General features: G+C 37.0%; 1 protein-coding gene across 2 annotated transcripts in view; it reads left to right on the forward strand.

Annotated features, from left to right (window-relative positions):
- phkb (phosphorylase kinase, beta) overlaps positions 1–22,352 on the forward strand; it is a 57,572-nt gene that overhangs the window by 10,391 nt on the left and 24,829 nt on the right. The window contains exons 5-14 of one of the 2 annotated variants that reach the window (XM_042760589.1): positions 4,363–4,470; positions 4,688–4,768; positions 7,903–8,018; positions 9,808–9,871; positions 12,483–12,578; positions 13,344–13,541; positions 16,451–16,508; positions 17,283–17,394; positions 18,366–18,490; positions 19,317–19,411. In XM_042760589.1, the coding sequence (XP_042616523.1) occupies positions 4,363–4,470; positions 4,688–4,768; positions 7,903–8,018; positions 9,808–9,871; positions 12,483–12,578; positions 13,344–13,541; positions 16,451–16,508; positions 17,283–17,394; positions 18,366–18,490; positions 19,317–19,411 (1,053 nt within the window). Of the gene's footprint in view, positions 1–4,362; positions 4,471–4,687; positions 4,769–7,902; positions 8,019–9,807; positions 9,872–12,482; positions 12,579–13,343; positions 13,542–16,450; positions 16,509–17,282; positions 17,395–18,356; positions 18,491–19,316; positions 19,412–22,352 lie in introns of both variants that reach the window. The other variant, XM_042760588.1, reaches the window with a different exon arrangement.

A 22,352-nucleotide genomic window follows, 5' to 3' on the forward strand; every position in this document is an offset into this window, starting at 1 on the left:
GGTTGCATTTGAGTGGCTGCCAGTTGAGCTTTTGTGTAGTTTTAACAGTTGGATATTGCTGCAATCAGGGTTTTGTCAACGTTCCCATGGCGAGCTGCCTGTAGTGGCTGTGGTCATTTGCTTCCTGTTTTGGTCCAGCTGGTCATTTTTATTACCAACTGAAAGGAACTGTTAAGTAATGCAAAGGAGTGTTTCTAGTCTTTCATGCTTTGGCACAACATGCCCATCAAATAGTACCCAAATAGTTAATGTGATAAATGGATATAAATTGTGTAACTTGTAGTATAAAGTTTGTTGCTCATTCACAAACTGCACAGTGCTATAAAGAGCAACTTTATCGCTGACACATGGACAGGGATAAAGCTGACACATTATTGTGTATCGTAGGTAAATTTCAACCCATACAATGCTAGTTTTGTTTTCTGTCTAGTTTTGTATGCTGTTACGGTGTGGGAAACCACTGTAAACACTTCAGTGTGTCAGTGAACTTGTCGAATGAATCAAACTGAGTTGCAAACAATTTTAGATGTTTTTGCAAACCCCTCTAAACTGATCAGATCAGTAGTGATTGATAAATTTGCTTATACTGATTCTAAATGGCTAAAAGAAAACATACATTACATGATTGCTGAAATATTATCAGGGAAAATGACTTGCAGGCTCATATAAGGTAATCTAAATTTATCATTAGTATTTTACCGCGGAAAAGCTGTATGTCACTATTAATAAATATAATAAATAATAATAATAATTCATCAAAAATTTAGTCATGGTTTCCATAAAAAAATCATTAATTTTTTAAAATAAATTGATTGAACAGAAAAAGTTATTTTGACATTTTGACCTAAAAAAAAGCCTTAAATATGCAGACCATTGCAGTTTTTCACTGTTAATGAATTGGATGTGTCTTGGAAATTCCCAATTCTAACATGACTTCACAGACAATTCAAACAACTACCTGTTGTTAATATAATAACTACAGTATCTTGAGCTAATTCCCTGAATTCCCCAAATACTTGCAATACAATCCAATACTTGCCTGAAGTATGGTGACGACGTCCCGACAAGAAGCTACTATCACTACCTCAGGCACACTTGAGCACACAGGTCTTTAGCATCTATACACTCTCACCGTCCTCCTCAGGTGTACGCTGGTCCGACATGCGATCTTTAATACTAACCCCGAGTAATACAGCCTCAGCCCGAGGACAGCTCTATAGTCTTCCAACACTATCACTGTCTTTGCGGTGGCCTTTTGAGCGTAGAATATTTAGTACTTGTATTCCTCAGCTGCGCAGCATATACCAGACACGGCTCCCAAATTGCTCTTTGCAGGACTAAAATTGTTATTCACGGCCGGGAGGCCACTGGTCACAACAACCAAGAGAGACTCCCTGAACAGAAATATACATGTATATTTATACCTTGTAGTTGAGTAAAAATCAATGTCACTCAAGTCTTCTTCACTGTAATTGGTTATACTGATCTGCTCTTTGGTTTGTCATGTGACTTTTAGTTCTACTGTTTTAAGCACTTTTTGGGTAAGTATAGATTATTTAATCATAGATACATGGTCTTTGATCTGAGCATCCTTAGTCTGCACTTTTCTGAACATTCTATGTTGAACATACCCCTTTGACTCCTTCTGAGGCTATTACATAAAATATTTCCATCACAGATGCATTTGAAGTTACATTTCTGGTGATGTGCTGATCACCTTTAACAGTATATGAGTAGTTTCATTTCACATGCACAAAGAGCTCATTTTTATGCATTTTTTATTTTTTTTTACAGTTGCCCATTGCTCTAAAGCAACTGTTCTCACCCAGCGTAGACCTGAGCAATTACGCCTCTCTTGTGCCTTTGAAATTGTTCCATTTCATTTATTCCTGACCCCCAAGACCTGATTTGCAAGAAAGCTTTTCTGTGTCTTAATTATAAAGCCTCGTTTATGCAGTTAATTACACCGTGCCATGCTCATTAACATCTGTCTGTAGCATTCACAAAGAACATTGGGTTTTTAATAAACTCACAGTGCATTGCAACTCTTCGTATCCACGGTTCCCCAGGTAAATTCAACAACAGACGTGTTTACTGTGGCATGCTGCTGATAACACACTGTGAAAAATAAGTCACAAACAGATGAAAAGCAGCAGAAAAGCATGAACGCTTGAATTATAGTTAAGTCACGCATGTGTTTCTTCGCAGCGTTAAACTGGTCTTTATGCAGAAGAAGACTTCTCTTACCAAGCAGCCACCTTTGATGAGTTTAAAAATGTCAATCCAAAGTCATAAATCACTTTGGCTCTATTTTGCCAAGTAGTGTGTCATAAAATAATAGATGTTCCTTCAGCAAATGAAGGTTACTCACTGCCCAGTTGTGCTTTCAGCTTTTATTGGTTTAATTTTACAGGCGACTAAGAGATGTTTCAAATGTCATCCTTTGTCTCACAGGTGTCTTTATCGTTCTTTTTTTTTTTTTTTTTGCCTATATCTATATATATATTTTTTTTTTACTGAGATTTGGACCCAGGGATAAGTGTTTTTTTATTTTGCGGAAACTTATAGCTGTGTTTGGCCTGTTATACAGCTGTGTAACTGGTGTGAAAAAAAAAAAAAATCATTGTGTATCTGGGACAGAAGAATGCCTCTCATGACCTGACAAGAGAGGGGAAGGGAAAAATGAAAAATGGGCCACTTATTTATAACACTTAAAGTATGCTGTAGGGGCCCGTGTGCATGCGGTCAGTGGGAAAGGTCGGCCCAATTTTCAGCTATATTGACGGGTGAAGGGTCCTTTCCATAACTGTAAGATTATAATATGTGAGTGACTGCCAGAGATGGCTTTATTCATGTGGTTCATCTTAAGAATCTGTGGTTTATGTTGTTGTTTTTTTGTGTGTATGTGTGTTATATTGTACACACTGACATTTTGAGCTAGAGCAGAGAATCCCACTGTGTCTCCAGGATTTTAGAAGAGTTGATATTCTGTTTATGCATGTGTGGAAGATTCAAGAAATTCTTGGGGCTGTGTGGGATTTATGGGAAACAGTCTATGGGATATTAAATGTGTGTGTTTTGTGTACATCTAATTGGTTATGATTGAATTATAAATTACATATACAATACACAAAAAATTATCTGTTTATTCATAAATTTTTTGACACTTTTATCTCTGTAGAAATAATCAGTCAGTGTAATCCAAAATGTTATTTTGAGCATCTAAAGCTATTTTTATTTATTTTTTTCATTTTTTTTTTGTTATTTTGCAGTGTATGCCTCATTTTTGTGCCGCATTAAATAATCATGCTTCTATATATTTTGCGACCTCATTCTCGACATCTGGGGAAAAAACCCCTGCGGCAGTCACGTCTGCTGGGTAGGTGATTGGTTTTCTGTCGTGAGTCAGTGCAGAAGCCTTACCCATCGTCTGCATAATCTTATTTACTTGAGTTAACGACTTGCATCTGTTCAGTCTACCATTTATTTATCATCTTCACCTCTTTCTGTTTGATCACCTTTTAATTTCATCTGGTATGCTTTGTCGTCAAGTCAATAACAATGTGGTGTTTAATAAGCAAATAAATATCAGTATCTGACATCCAATGAATTTAAAACAAATTTCTTGTCAACATAAGAAATTAGAATATATACTGTTTTTTAAAAAAAAAACTGTATATGTGTGGTGTGTGTATGCTAGAATTAACGTCACTGTAGACCTTCACTGCATGCAGCTATGAACTTCACATCATCTTCTGCCTGACCAGAGAAGCATCCAATGACCTTAACTAAATGACTTTAGAATAGAGTGAATGCAGAAACGCATGTTGTTTATTTGTCTCTAATACCTACTATAAATATGTTTTTCCCCGTTATACTTATCAAAAAAAATAAATAAATTACCTTAAACAGTAAACTTTTTAAACTCTAAAGCTTGAGTTATGTAGATTCTCTTCCTGATTGAGTAGAGCTGTGATCCGACAGCTTCCTAGCATCTATTTCAAGCCAAGTAGACCTCTGGGAGCACTACATCTTTCCTGTGGAGTGATTCACACATTCAGAGTTGCTCCCAAAATCCCACGTCGTCTTAACTGTAATTTGCACTTAAAAAGCTAATGTACATTTCCTGATATAATGCAATATTACAGAGCAGTACTTTAAATTAGATAAAATCGTGTTCAGGCGCACAACTGAACCATGACCTCCTGGAATATCAATACACTCCTTTTTTTCCTTCATTCACTTACCTTAGTAAGCGTTTGATAAATTATGAAACGGCCAATACCTTGGTTATATGTTGCATTTTTCATGGACTCTACCCTTCTCCCTCCGACTTTTCTCTCTCACTCCAATTTCTCACAGGTGGAAAAGTTTAAGCAGGACCCGAGTCCGTCCACATGCATCCACTCAATATTTAACGTGCAGACTGGAGATGAGATTTACTCAAATGAAGAGTACAGCCATCTACAGGTGCTTCCCACACTGCATTCACACACTATAACATGTAATCTTTTGAATTAAACTATTCAAATTAAGTTTTATCAAGTAATGGACAAGTAATGAAAACTTCAAAATTGCAGTTTTACTCACCGTTACCCTTTACATTAGTGTGATAATCTAAAATTATATTATTATAAAACTGCTGAAACTATAACCATTCTTGAATATGCCTTTTCTTTTCAAACAGATTGATGCCATGTCTCTCTTTCTGTTGTACCTGGTTGAGATGATTTGTTCTGGCCTACAAATAATCTACAATACAGATGAGGTATGTATGCATGTGGTTCCTTTACCAGTCCAATTCTTGTTACTTTGATTCAGTTCAGTTTATTTGCATAGCACTTTCTGAAATGCATATTGCTACAAAGCAGATTTAAAAATATACATGCCTTAATGTGCAGTCACATTTATAGTCATTCAGCAAATGAAGACTAGTCATTTCAGTAGGAATTCATGGGAGAAATGCATGTAAGGGCGAAAGTTTTCTCTGCACAGATTTTGCAGCAGGTTCATTTCATACAAATTTGTGGCACTGACCAACAGAATGGTGTGAAATACACAATGCACCTTTTTGTTTATGAAATTTTGCTAATGTGACTGCACATTTACACTTTTTCAAGTCAAGGAAAAATTCACCAAAATGTTTAACTCTCTAGATGTTTAGAAAGGTATCGTCATCTGTATGATGGTACTGTACAGTGTAGTAATAATTATACAGTAGATGAGAATTAAAGGATTGGGGAGTGTTTCACCTCAATGGGACAGCCAGTTTGACTGCAGTGGATTAGGCAGTGAAATGTTTTACACCCAAAACCTTGTCCCTAGCCACTAGATTCTGCCTGAGGACTTGCTCTAAGCTGAGTTGAAATGGTTGAGGGCAAAGAGCATACATGCCAGTTCCTGCATTTTACCAACCTGAGAGATCACTTATGCACTTGCTCAAGAACTCTATTTTGGAAAATACTGTAGCACAAATATAAAACCATTGTTAAAAAGGCCTCTTCAAATCCTGCACTCACCCCTGACCCCTGGACTCACACAACAGAGGAGACACTGAGATGTGTTAGTGGTTTCTGTAATAGTTGTGTAATCTTTCTCTTTTCTTTGGGCTGCACAGACTTCATTAATAGCGTCTTTTATTCCTGCTGTCCGCGCCTAGGGGCATTTATTCATCGCTCTGCTGATAAACCACTGCCTGTTGAATAACCGCAACTTTTATTAATTCAGCCATATTGTCCTTTTCTTAGAAATTGTTACTCTTAAATGTTGTGTTTTTAAGCAATTACCGTGTACAGCCATATCATGTATATAACAGGCAGAATTACCTTTCTAGAGCTTTCCTTAACAAACTTTCACAGTAGCTTTTATTTTGCTATTTGCAAAAGAGTTGCTAATTGACGTCTCTAAACAGTGCCTACTCGGGTGTGTAATGCAATTAAAAAAAACACAGTTGTGAAATCAGCATCCCATTACATTGCATTATTAATGAACAGCAGAACAAATTGGGGAGAAATTGCTAGTTCCATATTTTTCCTTCTCATCATTGGCAGTGCATTTTTTTCTTATATAATGTAAGCTTTGCTTTATCAGTGTGCCCTGGTTCTGGTTTGGATTTGGATTGAGTGGTTGTAGGGGAATTTGTGAGCTATTAGACCACCATTGTAATTAGTTAGTCCCTGGTTACTTTAAGGGGTTTTTCCATCTGATAAATGAAGAATAGTGGTTCCAACCATCATACCTTCTCTGCATACTTGTCATCCAGTCTTTTTAATAAATGGGGTTTTGTTTTGCTTTCTGACTCACCAGAATTTGGGATAGTCTAAATACAGATAAACCCTAATTTGTGTGATTTTAAAAGATAAACATACTGATGAAATCCTTGTTGAAAGGTTTTAATAAAATACAAATACACCAGGATGGGCAACAGTGTTGCTGATTCAGGCTGAATTAAGATGTTAAATGGGAACTTGCTAATTTGGGACCACATATTGGTTATTGACAGACTTACAATGCAATACAATGAAAACTAAAAATGTGTGCAAAAAGTGAGAAAATGTAATATTTACTTGTCTTGCCACTATTCTGTAAGAATATTTAACGTTTAAGTCACCTTAAGTCACGTGATAGCGCTTTATACAATTCAGCTTAATTTATATGGTTTTTTGTGATATACAGGTTGATAGTGGTTGATTTATGGTGGTAAACAAGAAAATAATGATTCAATGATGCTAAAAAGACACCAGTAAACAGTCATTATTCAGTTAAAATCAGTTAATTGTTTATTCACATTGGTTCAATAACTGTGTCCATCAATTATATGTCCATCATTTTAGGAATGAGTTTAATTCATCCCTAAAGCAGCTCTGGAGAAAACAGTGATGTCTTCATCCAGCTCAGTCTCCTCTGACCAGACAAACTAATGTTTGTGGCTTAATTCCATGTCAGAGTTGTGGACAGATATCTTTCAGAATATTTCATGCAGATCCTTATAATTTAATGTTTAAACATCGCAACTAAACATCCATTTAGGAGCTGTTTCTGTGTGTCGTCTTCATTTTGAAGCTCATTTAAAACTTGAGCCATTACTATATTTGGCTTATGAGTGATTAAGAAATGTCATAGTTTATTAGAAGTCATCTATTATTAGAAAGACTTATTGACAAAGGGCAGCTTCAGTAGTTACTGTACAGTTAGCTATTAAAACACCTTATCCAGCAAACACAAACAACGACTGATCCATCTTCATCCTTAAAAAAGTTCCACTCCTGCTCTGCACTCGCTCTCTGCGGTTGAGAGAAGGAAGAAGAGAGAAAATAGTGCCACCCGGGGCCAGTGGTATTCATTAAGATACCATAAAGCTCGTCACATTAATCATTTTAGTCCAGGCCCAAAATAAAAGTGCTCAAGCCATCCCTCTCTCCTCCTTTCTCCCTTTCCATTTTGTCTTTCGCCTACCTTCCTCAGTGCCCCATTTTAACATGCTTTAGGGGCCCTCAGTTCTCTTCATGTTAAATGAAAAGCGCTGTCAGCCCGGCCTCCCTGGGTGTTTGAATATTTCCTCATTTACGTACCACAAAGTCATCATTCTTTCCCTCATCTTGTTTTTCCTATGGCCTCATTCCGCACTGGGGATGGGAAGTGTTGAGGGGCTTACAATATTACCAATGCCACCCATGGAAGTGATGGATTACTTTAGCTGCTTTATACTGTGGATTATTATTCAAATAAAATTCATGTATAATCAGAATATTAGATGGGTAACACGAAGGAATGCTGATTTATTGACAAATAAAAACACCCATGGCCTAGAAAAGCTTTGAGAGCAGGCCTACTTCTCAAAGCAAACCTAGATTTGTTGATGTGTGCTGATGTCTGATTTCTCTGACATGTTTGCATTTGTAGGTATCATTCATCCAGAATCTGGTGTTCTGTGTGGAGAGAGCTTATCGTGTGCCAGACTTTGGCATGTGGGAACGAGGAAGCAAATACAACAATGGTAGCACAGAGCTGCACTCCAGGTAAGTTTGATCATTGTCTTTCTGATCCCTTTTTATAACTTTGTCATTAAATAAAACTGTGAATTTGAAGTAAAGGGTGCACAGTATATCAGTAAAACATTGGTTATTGGACAATATTACAGTTCTTTCAATTTATCAGTATCTGTCAATATTGGATATTTAACTATAAGATTTTTGTTTTATTTTGTTTTAAAGAAGCATATTTCATGCTCCCCAAGGCTGCATTGATTTGAAAGAAAAATACAGTAATATTGTGAAATAATAATTAATGCTGTAACCCAAAGCTGAATTTTCAGCGGCCATTACTCCATTCATCAATGTCACATGATTCTTCAGAAAGAATTCTAATATGGTGATTTGGTGGTCAAGAAATATTTCCTCTTATTATTAATGTTGGATTAAAGAACAGCATTTATTTTAAATGGAAATCTACCACAATATAAAAATCTTTACGGTCAATTAAAATGTTAACATTATATTTAATTCAGTTTTTTAGCGTCTTTTAATTTTGATTAGCACACGGGCCACAGAGCATTTTTCTTTTCTCTAAACCTGTATTTTTCACTATGTACCAAGTCAGCTTTCCTCATGCTCAAATAAAACAAACTTTTGTTTACTGCTCGCATTAATGAAACCCCACACCTAAAACGATGTGAACATTTCAGCTCATGTTGAGGAGGTTATAGATTGGAGCATGCCAATGTTGGCCCTCCAGTAAAGGTGACACTTCATTTCAGTCCATGAGTGACTGAACTCTAACTGAGAGGACTCACATAGAGAAGCTCCTATCTGCCCATTGCAGAAATGATTCTTGGTGCTCTGCAGAAACTGGACTGTGGATTTGCCCAGACAATATGCTTTATAGAAGAGCAAGTCAATAGGAAGTGACTCCCAACACGTCGCTTTGCCTCTCTTTCATAACCAGGCTCAATAATGATTCTCTCCATCACTGCTTCCTTATCTTGCAGTCACAGCATCCCCAACTGAGGGCCAATTAGAATATTGACTTCTGCTCTTTGCACTTTTTAACTGAATGAAAAATAATGTTTAGCATTTTTTTAAGCAGATATTGAAATATTTTATAATGATCAATTTATGATTCATCGTTCTTTAAATTTAACCATTCATCCATCCAACGCTCACCAATACAGAGCCAGTTATACAGCAGATCATGGTTCCCCCTCATTTTTTATCCAGTTTTGTAATTTTGAGCTTTACCAGCTTGAATGTAAAAGTATCATAGTCTGTCATGATCATTGTAAGGTTTTACCAATATATTTGAGGCTGAACATGTTTGCTTTCTGTCCAGGCAGAAAATCAATAGGGTCTGAACCACATGTAGCTTGATTGTGATCATAGCTGACGGTTTTGTTGGGAAAGGGAGCAGAGCTGGATTCTACCACGGTCTTTTCAATTTAGAATTATCCCCAATGCCTTTCAGTTTTCTGCATTTTTACTATTGATTTTTCTTCACAAATTGCAATTGGTTGCTTTTTTTATTTTTTATTGCTTAGCACACCTAGATCTAATCGTGTACTCTAATTGTATACTTCACAAGAGTGAGTGGCTGCAGAAGCAAAAATGACCGAAATTATTAGCTTTGTTTAACTTCAAAGGAGTCTTTCATGGATGAAAATGGCTTTGGATATAGGCACCTGGAACAGAACGGTACTTAACGAGTGCTCAGTTCTCTGTTCGCGAAAAGTGCTCAAATAGCAAGAGCAATATTCATTTTGTCTTAAAAAGGAGATGCTCAATGTGACTGTGAATCTGGTCTGTTGTCTTCTAGCTCGGTGGGACTAGCCAAAGCAGCTCTGGAAGCCATCAATGGATTCAACCTGTTTGGAAATCAGGTACTGCTGCCATCCTTCAGCTAATAATGGGTTAATTCACTCAAAAATCTAAATTCTGTCACTTACTCACCATAATGTAATAAGAAACCTCTATGATTGTCATTCTTTCTCTTTCTTCTTGGAACACAACAGGAGATTACATATTGTCCAAACTGACATTTTTCATCAAACCTGTGTAGTGGCTAACAAACTAGAGCGATACATTTTTTTATAATAAAGTCCTCACAATGGGGGGATTTTCCACCTCTTGAATGCTTTTTGAGGAACTGTGTTTAATGTTCATAAAAGACGGATTTTAGTAGTACAGCTAAAGGACACAATGTACCAAGAGCTCTCTTCATCTTTGTAATAAATAAATGCGTCTGCTTCTGCATAGGGATCTAATTCATTGCAAGAATGTGTCCAAGGCAAGAGAGAAATGAAACAAAGTGATCAAGATTATTGGGTTAGATTGTGTTTGAGCTATCCGTTTTGTCAGATTTCCAACTTTGATGGATGGTGAATACTTCCATCTGATTTTGGTGCTCTTTTCTTTTTGGAGCGGTCATTAGTGGGATTAATTTGTTTTGGTGTTGAGGGAAAATCAAGATGGCAGTGGGCCACATCCATTATATTTGGTAATGGACTGGAAAAGTGATAACATCCTCAAAGGTAATTTATTTTGTGAGTAGAAACAACCCAGTTTACCCATAAAATATTAAAAGCGGATCCATTTTGGAAGAAGAAACACCCCAGTGCATTGGTTGTTAACCTTGGTTGTTTTTCAGTTGTTTAACAGAAGGATGGGCAAGATGTAAGAAATATGGTAGTTATTTGTAGTTACAGTTTTGTTTTGACCGTTTGCCAAGTTCGCCTCTTCCTCCCTAATGTGGCTCTCTGTGTTCTGTCATTAGCAGGAAACATGGTGCAGTGTATGAAATGACTTTATGGAAGTAACTGCTTTAGACAGTGTTGTTCTGAATTAATGGAGGACTCAAATGACTGGCTTTACCATGTGTCTCTCAGTTGGATGGAAGGCGTGCTGTGTCATCACATGAGTTATGTTATTAATGATGACTCTCACGCTCCATTTCCTCAACTAACTCTCAGCATGGACGGCAGAGCTGGCTCTTTCATGTGTTTCTTTGGAACAGGAGCTGTCAGAGCACTGTTATAACAGGATACAAGCAGGTAGATCTTTCACGCCATATGTTGAGCTACATATTGCTCAGCTTTCTTAGCTTTTAATCAAAGTCCCATCATTTTGAAACCATTGCACAAATTCTCACGGTTAGATTTGGGGTTTAAAAACCTAGTCATCCAACTACTGACTAATCGTTTACTGAGTTTATCTACACAGCATTCTGTCTTTAGCATGCTAAATATCACACAGCAGCTACACCAAGAAGTTGGTTTTTAAATCGACCCCCTTTAATTTTCATTAGAATAATTGATATTTTTAATAATCTCTAATTTTTTTTCCATCCATTGAAAGTCTATGCAACCAAAATGTACATGCTTCACGTACAAAGTACAAAAAGACATCATAAAAGTAATCATGAATCGAGGGATAAAAGGGATATATTTGTGCAATAAAATGTTACAGTCTTTCAGACTTAGATTTTAATTTTTTAGTGGCAGATATTCAGGTTTAGCTAAAGTTAGCTCTTATCTCAGTCAGTTGGTGATGGCATATTCTGCTGGAGTCTACATATCACTGACACGCCTCCCCTTCTCACACTCTCCACAGTCATTTACAATCCCTCTCAGCACGTAAATTGTTGGTTCAGAGGCTCAGATAAGCATTTTTATTCTTTGTGAGCTTCTTTAGATGATTTAAATCTTCCACAAAATGGTGCTTGTGGTATAATCGGTCTGCGGACACTAAAAAAGCGAAATTGAAAAAGCGGTCTCAGTTTAAATGGAGAGGTGTGAGGGGAATGCAGAGAAAAGAGAGAAGCAATAGTTTGTTTTTCTTTCTGAATGGATGGCCGTTGACAACTAAGAAGCTTCCGCTCACTGAGGTTACTTGCAAAATTGCTTTTTAAATTTGTGATCTGTATTTTGTGGGTGTATTTATTTACTACTGTGAATATATAAATTGTTGATGCATTATTAAAGAGCATATATAGGTGTGTGTATATAGTCTACAAATGTGTGTTTGTGTGTGTGTGTTTATTATTAATCGTGTGTGACAGTCCCTGTCTAGGCTGGTGTACTGTAGAGTACGCCTCTGAGCTGAGTTTAGATTGTGAATTTCATTTGGGCATGGTGAGGTTGGTGGTTTCAAGGTTTTTCAGGAAATGATGTGGAACTGTTGCTGTGTGACACACCACAAGCCCAAAGTAATCACTGAAATCTGACTCTCTGCTGCATCTCTGAGCAGCATGATGGTTTTGTGGAAAAGAGGGCTGGTTTGATTTTAGGAGACCCTGTGAAGGATCAGCCTTTACATTTCTAATGTGGAGGTTTTAAGCAAATCTTATATTATATAACTGACAGACCTTTGTGAAAGAGTCTAGGTGCACTATCACCTGTAACAGACCCTGGTGAATTCCACCCGTCAAGCGGAGGTGACAAGATGGCCATAATAATGTTTGATTTGTGATGTTTGTTTACCTCTGCCCTGCAGGGATGCTCCTGGTCAGTCATTTTTGTGGATCTGGATGCTCATAACAGGAACAGACAGACTCTGTGCTCTCTCCTGCCGAGGGAGTCTCGTTCCCATGTGAGTTATTTTGCCTGCTATGCATATACAAACTGCTGATCCATTATTCAAAGGACTGAATGATTTAAAAAAGCTTAGCTGGAATGTGCTACGGTATTGATCAGACATTAAGAAAGTTGGATATGATTCTGATTGGTTGGATGCGAGGAGCGTGCCGATCTTCTGAAGCCGAGAGCGTGTTTTGATGGAGTGGAGTGCATGTTAATGACTTAATATATGTACTAGTTTCAGTATGAAAGACATTATTAAAACTGTTTTCAAAGCATATCAAACTCTTATTCTGTGAAAAATTCAATTTCTTGTGATAGCATCTATATACTGTAGCATCTGTAAAGAAATGTATGACATCTGATGCCCTGGATTTGTCAACAGAGCGTCCTTTCTGTCCTTCACAATGTCCATTAACAATGCATAATTCCCATTCTTCTTTGTGCTGATTTTAATGGAGAACAAAGTGATCCCTGCCAAATAACAGGTGAATTAGCACAATTAAGCCAAATTAAAGCAGTGCATTATGCAGAAATGTTCTTCCTTTATAAGTTGAGGGGCATTGTTTGATTCAGTGGCCTGAAGTCTTAAGAATTGCATGCATTAGAGCCTCTTCATGAGTCTGACTAATGTGTTATTAAAACTGCAGAGGCTAATGTAGAAAAATAGCCCATTCTCAGAAAGAGAGTGGTCACTTAACCCTAAGTTCCCTCGATATGTCCTGATGTAAGAGCAGTGAGTCACTGAATGTCTTATGCTAGTGCTCTTGTCATGTAGAACACAGATTCGGCCCTCCTGCCCTGCATCAGCTACCCAGCGTTCGCCGTGGATGATGATGCTCTATATTCCCAGACTCTGGACAAGATAGTCCGCAAGCTGAAGGGCAAGTATGGCTTCAAGCGCTTCTTGCGGGACGGCTATAGAACAGCCAATGAGGACAAGAACCGCAGGCACTACAAACCTGCCGAGATGAAGGTGAGTGTGGTTAGCAGCGTATTAGCTGAAATGAAAAAAAAAAAGACAAAAAGAAATTCAGTGAAAAGGAAAATGAAAAGAACCTTTTCCCCATATTCAGTTTTAGGTCTTTTATTTCAGAAACAGATTTTGCTATAAAGGTAAGCGACAGATGGAATAAATGGCATTTTTATACGCATCTTTTAATCTGGTTCAGATTTGCAGATATATCTCTCAGGAGAATACGAGGGCTGTGGGTAAATCCCATTTGATTGGGTTGAACTGTGAGGAAATTAACTCCAAAATTAGCCTGAATCTGAAATCTGAAAGGGGGAGATTTAACCAGCAGCAAATCATCACATCAGCTGTCGGAGGTGACCTCGTACAATAAACAAGCACACAAGTAGAGGGAAATGAGCAGTAAAAGAAGAAAAGGGTTCTTAGTAGGACCAGTGATCTATCAATAAATCTGCCTGATTACTTCATCCACCCCATCAAGAAAATCCCATGTGACTCTCGTGAGTTTTAGACTGTGACTGTGGCAGTACCAAGCTAATCCTTTGTGCACACTATCATTCAATAGTTTGGGGTCAGTATTTATTTGTTTATTTATTAAAAATTAATACATATAATACTAAATATTAATACTTATGATACACATATTCAGCTACATTTACATTTGTTGTTACAAACATGTTTTATTTTAGATAAATGCTTTTGTTTTTACTTTATAATCATAAAAAATATAAAAGCTAATCATAAAATATAAAAAATCCTTCCACTGAAGACTCAAAGAATGGCTGCTGAAAATCAGCTTTGTCATCACAGAATTAATTACATTTTCAAATATTTTTAGATAAACAACAGTTATTTTAAGTTTTTACTTTATTTTTGGTAAACATATCCTTAGAGGGAAGAGACTTTTTACACCATTAAAAAACTTACAGACCTCAAACCTTTGAATGGTTTTGTTCTTTTAAATAGAATAGTAGTGAAACAAGAGACAAGCCTGATATAGGCTTGTTTGGATGTTTTTTTTTATTTATTTTTATTTATTTTTTTTTAGTGTGAAGGTCTTTTTCTTATAGGTGGAAAGCAGTCCATGTAATTTCATCTTCCATCTTTTTTTTCTTTTTTTTAAGCTATAGGAAATTATTGTATTATGAATTATGTTCTTGATATCTTTGTGTTATCAGCCTGTCATGCTCAGACAAATACAAGCTCTTCTGCGTGGTTGGAGTTTCCATTCTGTTGAACCCGTAACTAAGTTATGATGGCAAAGGATTTCAAGCCTGAAAGTCTCATACTGACTTAATGTCCTCTGGTGAATGATATAGTCTCACTAAGCAATCGTGGTAAGTGAAGCCAATGACTCATGAGACTCCTTCTGTTTACTGTGAGTAGGCCTCAATGTCTGCTCTATCCACCCAGGAGACATTTATTTATCTGCCTCATATAGCTCCCCTCCATCTCACTGTCCTCTCTGACTACACTCTCTCTTTCTCTGGCTGGTTATAGAAACTGATATCAAGGAGAAAAGTGGATTTTATTTTTAGTCTTTCAGGGTTTAATGTAAGCCTGTTGGTGCAACCGATTTTAAGAAACCACTTATAGTCTTGAAAAATGGTCCTTTGAATCAAATGATTTTTCGCTGTTAGTTAGTGAGTAGATTAATTTAGTTATTTCCTCTCAGTTTTAGAAGTTGGCTAAACAAGTAACCCTATTTCTGTCCTGAAACAGTTTATGTGCGATATGATACGAGACCAGTCCAATTAACAGCCTTTATTTCATTCCATCCTAATCTCTCGCTCTTATCTCCTAATGCCACAGCGATTGTCTTCCGAGATTGCTAGTGGAGATAGAGAAGACTTAATTACATTTGGGAAAGGTTGAAAGACATTTTGTTCCCTGTCAGCCATCAAAGTGTGCTTTAGATTTTGCACCTCTTAAGCAGCTCACAAGATTTCTTTTCCTGAAGACAGATCATTTGAATTGAGGTTGTCATATAATTGGCAGCAATCAAAAGAGGTTTACGGGATTGTATTATGAACGTTTCATGTCATGAATAGCGAGAATGTTGTGAATGCATGAGCTTATAAGCTTCATCAGTTTTAACTGCAGCTTGGAAAGTGGGTAGCTAAATGCGTATGATTGTGTGCAATAAAATGACAGATCAGAATGCACCATGGACATAAATGGGTTCACACAAAATTGTTTGTGTTAATTTCTATTTATTTGGTTAGATACAGCTACAAATGTTTCTGATGGATTACATGTAGCCCTAATTTCAAATCCTGTTTAAGAAGAAATCCTCTTTCTGTTTTTCCAGAGTATCAGAAGGCACTTAAATGTAGACTTATACTTCCAAGTGAATGTGATAAAACAAGCAGCAGTCACATAATTTGAATTAATCATTGCTTTTTTACATTCACAAACCATCTTTACATCTGAGTTGATTTTAATTTCAAACCCAAGTGATTCATGGCCCAGCTCTAGGGAAAGAGACGGAGCACTATGGCTTTTTAATGGAGTTTCTGCTTGACTGCTATACTTTACTTCAACATAATTGTTTTCTGTTTTCCTGTTGTAACTGGAAAACAGAGGATGTCTGGCATTTCCTCTCAATGATTTGCAGGGCTTCTATTTCATGTGCTGTATGTGTATTTTGCTGCAGGTAACATATTGCTGTAAGTCAGTAAAAGTACAGTTTGTGTGGCACTCAAAATGTACTAATCGTTTGAACATGATGTTTTTTTTTTTTTTTTTTTGCTCATTTCATTTTAACCATATTGCAAATCACACAGGTGGACTGAGGAATTCACATATATCTTTTCCTTGTTCAGTAAGCAATTAGACATTTGAACAGTAATGGTCACTGAATGATGTTTATGTATATGGTGCCTTATTCTCTGCCCTGTGATGTTTTTCAGCTCTTTGATGGGATTGAGTGCGAGTTTCCTCTTTTTTTCATCTATATGATGATTGATGGTAAGATTCATGAATATTAACTTTTAGGCTCTTTAAGCTGCTCAAAAATTTGATCGTAACCCTTCTTTTTAATGTTTTGTTCCTCTGAAATTTTCCTCTTTTTTTAATTAATTTTGTTATCTGCCATTTTTCACTATACATAGTCGATCTGCTAATATCCGTCCTAGACACGCCCCTTATTGCTGATTGGCAGAAAGTTTGTTTTGGGACTCGGTTCAACACTGTGGTCAATAGCCTTTTTCAGATATTGCTTAGTGCGCCTTTAAGTGATCTGATGCTAATTTACAAGTTTACCTGAAGTATCAAAATATGATTTTTACATAAAATGTACTGTTAACCACGAGAATAAAACACGAAAATAAGCAACAACAAAACTATTTATGTAATATATATATATATATGTGTGTGTGTGTGTGTGTGTGTGTGTGTGTGTGTGTGTATATATATATGTAAAATATAATTGTGGGATTTACCTTTTACCGTTTTAACAATAAATCATACTGTAATTCACAGTTTTCACTTGCATATTTTACAGAATTATATATAATGCGATGTTAAACCATTTACAAATTTTCACTGAATGTGCTAACAAGAAATGTTACTGTAGCATTTACAGTATTTTTCTTGTAAAATTTACAAACATTTTTTACAGTGTTGCATATAAATGCTGAGCTTGCTGAAATCAGGGCCACTTGCATAAATGTCCCATCAGTATTACCTAGAGGATGGGGATGTAGAGTTTTATAATTCCCCTTTTGTTGACCTCTCGTTCAGGTGTGTTTAGAGGAAATCCTGCTCAAGTCAAAGAGTACCAGGAACTGCTAGAGGCTGTCATCTTCCAGTCCTCTGAGGGTAACTTGCGGACAAACACATATGCATATGCACATCTTTTTAGACAAACTGCCAACGCTTGTCACGCTGTGATGTACTCTTCTTGCCAGCCAGTGTCCTCCAGCCCCTGCCAATGACTGTTATTTTCCCATTACTCTTTATTAGAGTGGTCCTTTCGTATTCATCTCTCCCTGGCTGCATGGTTTCCTCAGACGCGTCACAGTCAAGTGCACAACAGAGGAGATGCTCATTATTTAAACAGACCAGTCGTTTCCCCACAGACAAACAAAACATGCTGTCCGACAGTCCTTCAGACCACAACTCTTTAGAAGTACAACAACAACAATAATTAATAACAATTAATAACTAGTTCAGCTCTCTTCATTTGCTTGCAGTGAGCCTCACCAATACAGAGGAGAGCTCAGCTTAGTTAACTAAATAATGCCTGACAGAGAAAAGGTGAAATTGCGGCTAGGCAGCCTGATTGCTGCTTTTCTGTATCATTTTTACATATTTAATTGATACTTATTCAATGGACAATATCCAAATAACAGCACTGACATCCAACAACAGAAGCAGTAACATTAGTTACAGTTTAAAGAAATTTCGCACACTTCAAAGTTGTACTGCTATTGACCTGAATATCATGTGTTTTAAATTACATTTACAATTTGACTTCTTAGTTAATTTATTCTTTTGCAAACAAAAATAGTTCTAAAAGCGCTATACCTGTAACCTGTTACTATACAGGACTGTTCAAAAGATTTTTTTGATAGAATGGTTAGCAAGGCTGCACTAATTTGTTCAAAAATGCAGTTTACAATAATTGTTTTCTATATGATTATATTTTAAAATGTAGTTTAACCCTATGATAACAAAGCTGAATTTTCAGCAGACGTTGCTCCTGTTTTCAGAGTCACACGATTCTTCAGAAATCTTTCTAGTATGCTGGTTAGGTACTGAAACACTCTGTCTGTTTTTATTGTATGCTGGTGAGGTAGTTATTCACTATTGTACTCAAAAAATGGCAGACTTTGTAGAGGCTGAACAGAAGAATCACGGCAGCCAGAAGCGCTTTCCCAGCAACTCAGGCCGAGATGGGATGCTGTTCCTCTGGGGACAAGCCCTCTATAACATTGCTAAGCTTCTGGGTGAGTTTCAGATCCATCCAGAGCCCAGGGGTCAAGGCTGCTTCACAGACACACAGTAAAAGAGTTTACATAAATGTTCTTTTATTTATTCATGCAGTGACTTTATTCCACTTGCTCACATTCCTCAAAAGGAAAGAGACCCAAAACCACTGCAGTCGACAAAATGCTTTATAAATGAAACTTAAATAATGGGATCGTATTAATGGAGGTCAACAAATGTGTTTTATGAATAACAGCGATTGTGTGAAGAAAATGTTATCAATGTTTGTTTACCTTCATGTCCTTTCAAACTGATCCGATTTTCTTTTTTCTTTGGAGGGCAAAAGGTGATATTTTTCAAAATACTTCTTTTCCATACAGCGAAATGGAGGCTGGTGCTTTCAAAAAGGAGAAGAATACAACATAAAAGCGACTTATTCACTATTTTTTTTTCTAAAGCCATTTTTATGAGGAACCGATAGAGAAAATGGAAGTCATTATTCATTAATCTTCTAGCTTTTGACAGATCACATCAAGTTTGATTTTCAGCGAATATCAAAATCTAAGTCTAATAACTATTCTTATTAAGTATTAACATGATTTCCCCCCACAAAATATTGTATTTTCAGCAGTGTTATTACCATGCTGCACACCAAGAATTATTCATATTGTAGACAATAATTCATGTGTGTGCGCTGCAGTAAAATCCAGACCAGCAGAGCATTGGTAATCTGTGAAAAGGGCTTGTTTTTCAAATGGAAAACCTTGTCTGGGTTCAGAATGCAGAGGTTTAGTTTAAAGCTCACGTGAACTGAACAGTAATTCTTGTTCTGTGTTTGCTGTTCAGTGGATGGTTTGATCAGGCCAAAGGACATCGACCCCATCCATCGCTATGTGCCACGGCAGGATCAGAGGAACGTCAGCATGCGATACTCCAATCAAGTGAGCTGCTTCCCATTTCTCTTTAGCTACACGAAATACTAAAATGTATCCTGTAAACACACGTGTGAATGGCCTTGGTGTTTAATCTCCATCCGAGCATCGTGCTTAATTTGTTGCAGGCTTTAGCAGAAGCCCTGATAAATCTTTGTATCAATCCCCTACAGTTGACTTGTATGCAGATCCATTCCTTGTGGATCTGTTATTGCTGAGACAGACCACACTGTTCTTGATAGGAAAAACCTACGGACACCTGCTGTTTCATAGCTCCCTCATCTGTGCCTATAGACAGTCTGCAGTGTCGCTATAATACAGCATCTGCTCATTACAGTGATGGAATTGTGTCAGAGCCCTGGCATAAAGTGAAACGGGTTGAAAAATGCACTTGCTAATTTAAATTTCCATCACTGTAGACTATCTAGTAAAAATCATGCGATTAAAACTTTATTAAAACACAACTCTGCTGCTAAAACTGGAGATAATTATTTATAGTTGGTAAATAAATGCAGCCTTGCTGAGCATAAGAGACTTCTTTCAAAAACATTTAAAAAAAAACTTACCAACCCAAACTTTTGAACGGTAGTGTATGAACTATCATCAATGAAGATTTGTAATATGACTTTTTTTAATGTGAATCTGTGTTGTCCGTCCTTTTCTATAAATCTCTCACTTATTTTTGCTCCATGTGTGTAAGATTTGAGATTTCACGTGTCTTTTGCTGTTGGGAAGCTGCTTGTCAGCGGTCTTGTAACAGTGAAGGAGTGTTTATCCTAGACTGTAAATGTAATGTAGTGCTAGCTACTGAATGCAGATTTCAAGTATGTAAGGATGTAGGGAGCCATCAGAAATGTCACTTTCAGTCAAGAGCTCTGACTCTAGATCTGACACTTCTAATAAAGCAAGCTTGGTGACTCATGCATGCAATAAAAGCTAACAAGGAGGTTGAGATTAGTGCTGAGCGAGTTTAGTTAACATTTATCGCATGCATGAGTCATGTTTACATATATATATATATATATATATATATATATATATACTGTATATCCACACAGTATAATAAACAGCAGATTATTAGTAACTATTAGTTTATTATTAGTATTATTATTAGTAATTTTAGTAATTTTAGTAATTTTATTAGTAATTTTACAGCCTCAGACACCTAAACCAACATCTGTCAATCATTTTTGAATCTTTGTGAATTATGAGAGAACACTCCCTGTGCTGAATGCAGTCTGCTAATCTTAAGCATATTAATTTACGTATCTCTCTGAAATGATGTCTGAGAATGGATTCAAAAGTGCCAGGAAACTCTTATCATATATTAGGTACACTGGATTACTTGTTTAATGAAGGCAGCAGTATTTTGATTGGATTTATTTCATAAGGAAAAAAAAATAAAAAATGCAAATGCAGTACCTGCCTACTACAAGATCTGTGAATTGTCAGGTGTAACAGCTGTTCTTTCATTCCTCCCCCGACTGCAGCCGCCTTCTCTCATCTACTTTTTAAGGCGAGATACCTGACACCTCAAAAGAACGTTCCTTCATACCATGAAACCAGACTAATGACATGGCCTTCAGGAAGCTTTTATTGAATATTGTCTCAAATTCATAATGTTGCTTATTGTATATTGCCAGCAAAATCATCCTGAGTAACCTCAGCCCTAGTTGAGATGTAGCAGTAATTTGACTGATATTGGCTTGGGAGCACGTGTTTGTCTAATCAGAGGCAGAGAGGGGCAGGCGGCTGTTTTATTCATGAGTTTTGCACCGCTGCATGGGAAACTGGGAGGAGCTCTGCTGCTTTGAAGGAGGGCACTGCATATTGCACAGTAATGCGTGGCGTGCTTGTCTCTTCATGTTTGCATCAAAGGCTGCACTGACTAAAGGGCACGCTGCTGTGGCTGCTGTTTGTTTGCGTGGTGTGTTGGTGTGGTAGTGTGCGTTTGTGGATGGATTTAGTCATATGAAGTGTCAGTTTATGTTTGTTTATGTATTACAGCCTGTCTTTGAGCATCTTTCTGCAATATTTATCCGAGTACTCATGCACTACCTGGCTGAATATGATTGCCAGTTTGTGTTTATGCATTGGTTGTTCCCAGCCTACACTTGTCCTCCTAACATCTCCCATACTTTATCCTCAGTATGAAGGCAGATCTTCATTTTGAACCATGTCCTTGCTCAAAGATTAGACAGGCCTTTTTTCCTGATTGATGGATAAACCCTGTTTCAACAAAGCACAGATGGAGCTCAGTTTAAATTTAGAAATGATTGTTCAGCAGAGCAGCCAAGGTGCAGGAAGCAGTCTCATCTTTTTGCCTTTTAAACACGAGAACAGCTTTTGTAATGCTTCCCTCGCTCACATACACAAGCTTAGGGAAAGAGGCCTATCTATCTATCTATTCTGCAGTTACTTGGCTTTGCAGACGACTGCCACGATAGATAGACATTTCTCTGATTCATATTTAATTTGATGCATTAAGATAAATGTATTCCAACAGAACACGGCCTCATTGTTTTTGTTGGCTGTGCTCAACGACTGTATCTTTTAATGTGAAAACACAGGATGTTCCTGCGGTGTCTTATAGGAAGTGATTGTTCAGGGATTGAGTAGAGGAATATGGGGATTGGACACAACTCGTTCCACATGAAATCTCCTGTCTGCATGTCTTTTTCTCTGGGCTGAGTCACTTTATAAACACCCAGAGGGATTTCCAGAACACACCACAAATAAACACACCACAAACGGTGAAGAGATATCTGTGGCCATACGGCATGTGACATGTACAAAGGGTGTGTAAATTACAAAACAAAGCATATCTATCTATCTATCTATCCATCTATCTATCTATCTATCTATCCGTCTGTCTACCTGTCTTTGTATATCTGTCTGTCGTTCTATCTGTCATTGTGTCTGTCTATCTTTGGTTCTGTGACTCTGTCGT

Source organism: Cyprinus carpio, chromosome A7 (genome assembly GCF_018340385.1).
Source record: "Cyprinus carpio isolate SPL01 chromosome A7, ASM1834038v1, whole genome shotgun sequence".
Classification (NCBI taxonomy): Eukaryota; Metazoa; Chordata; class Actinopteri; order Cypriniformes; family Cyprinidae; genus Cyprinus; species Cyprinus carpio.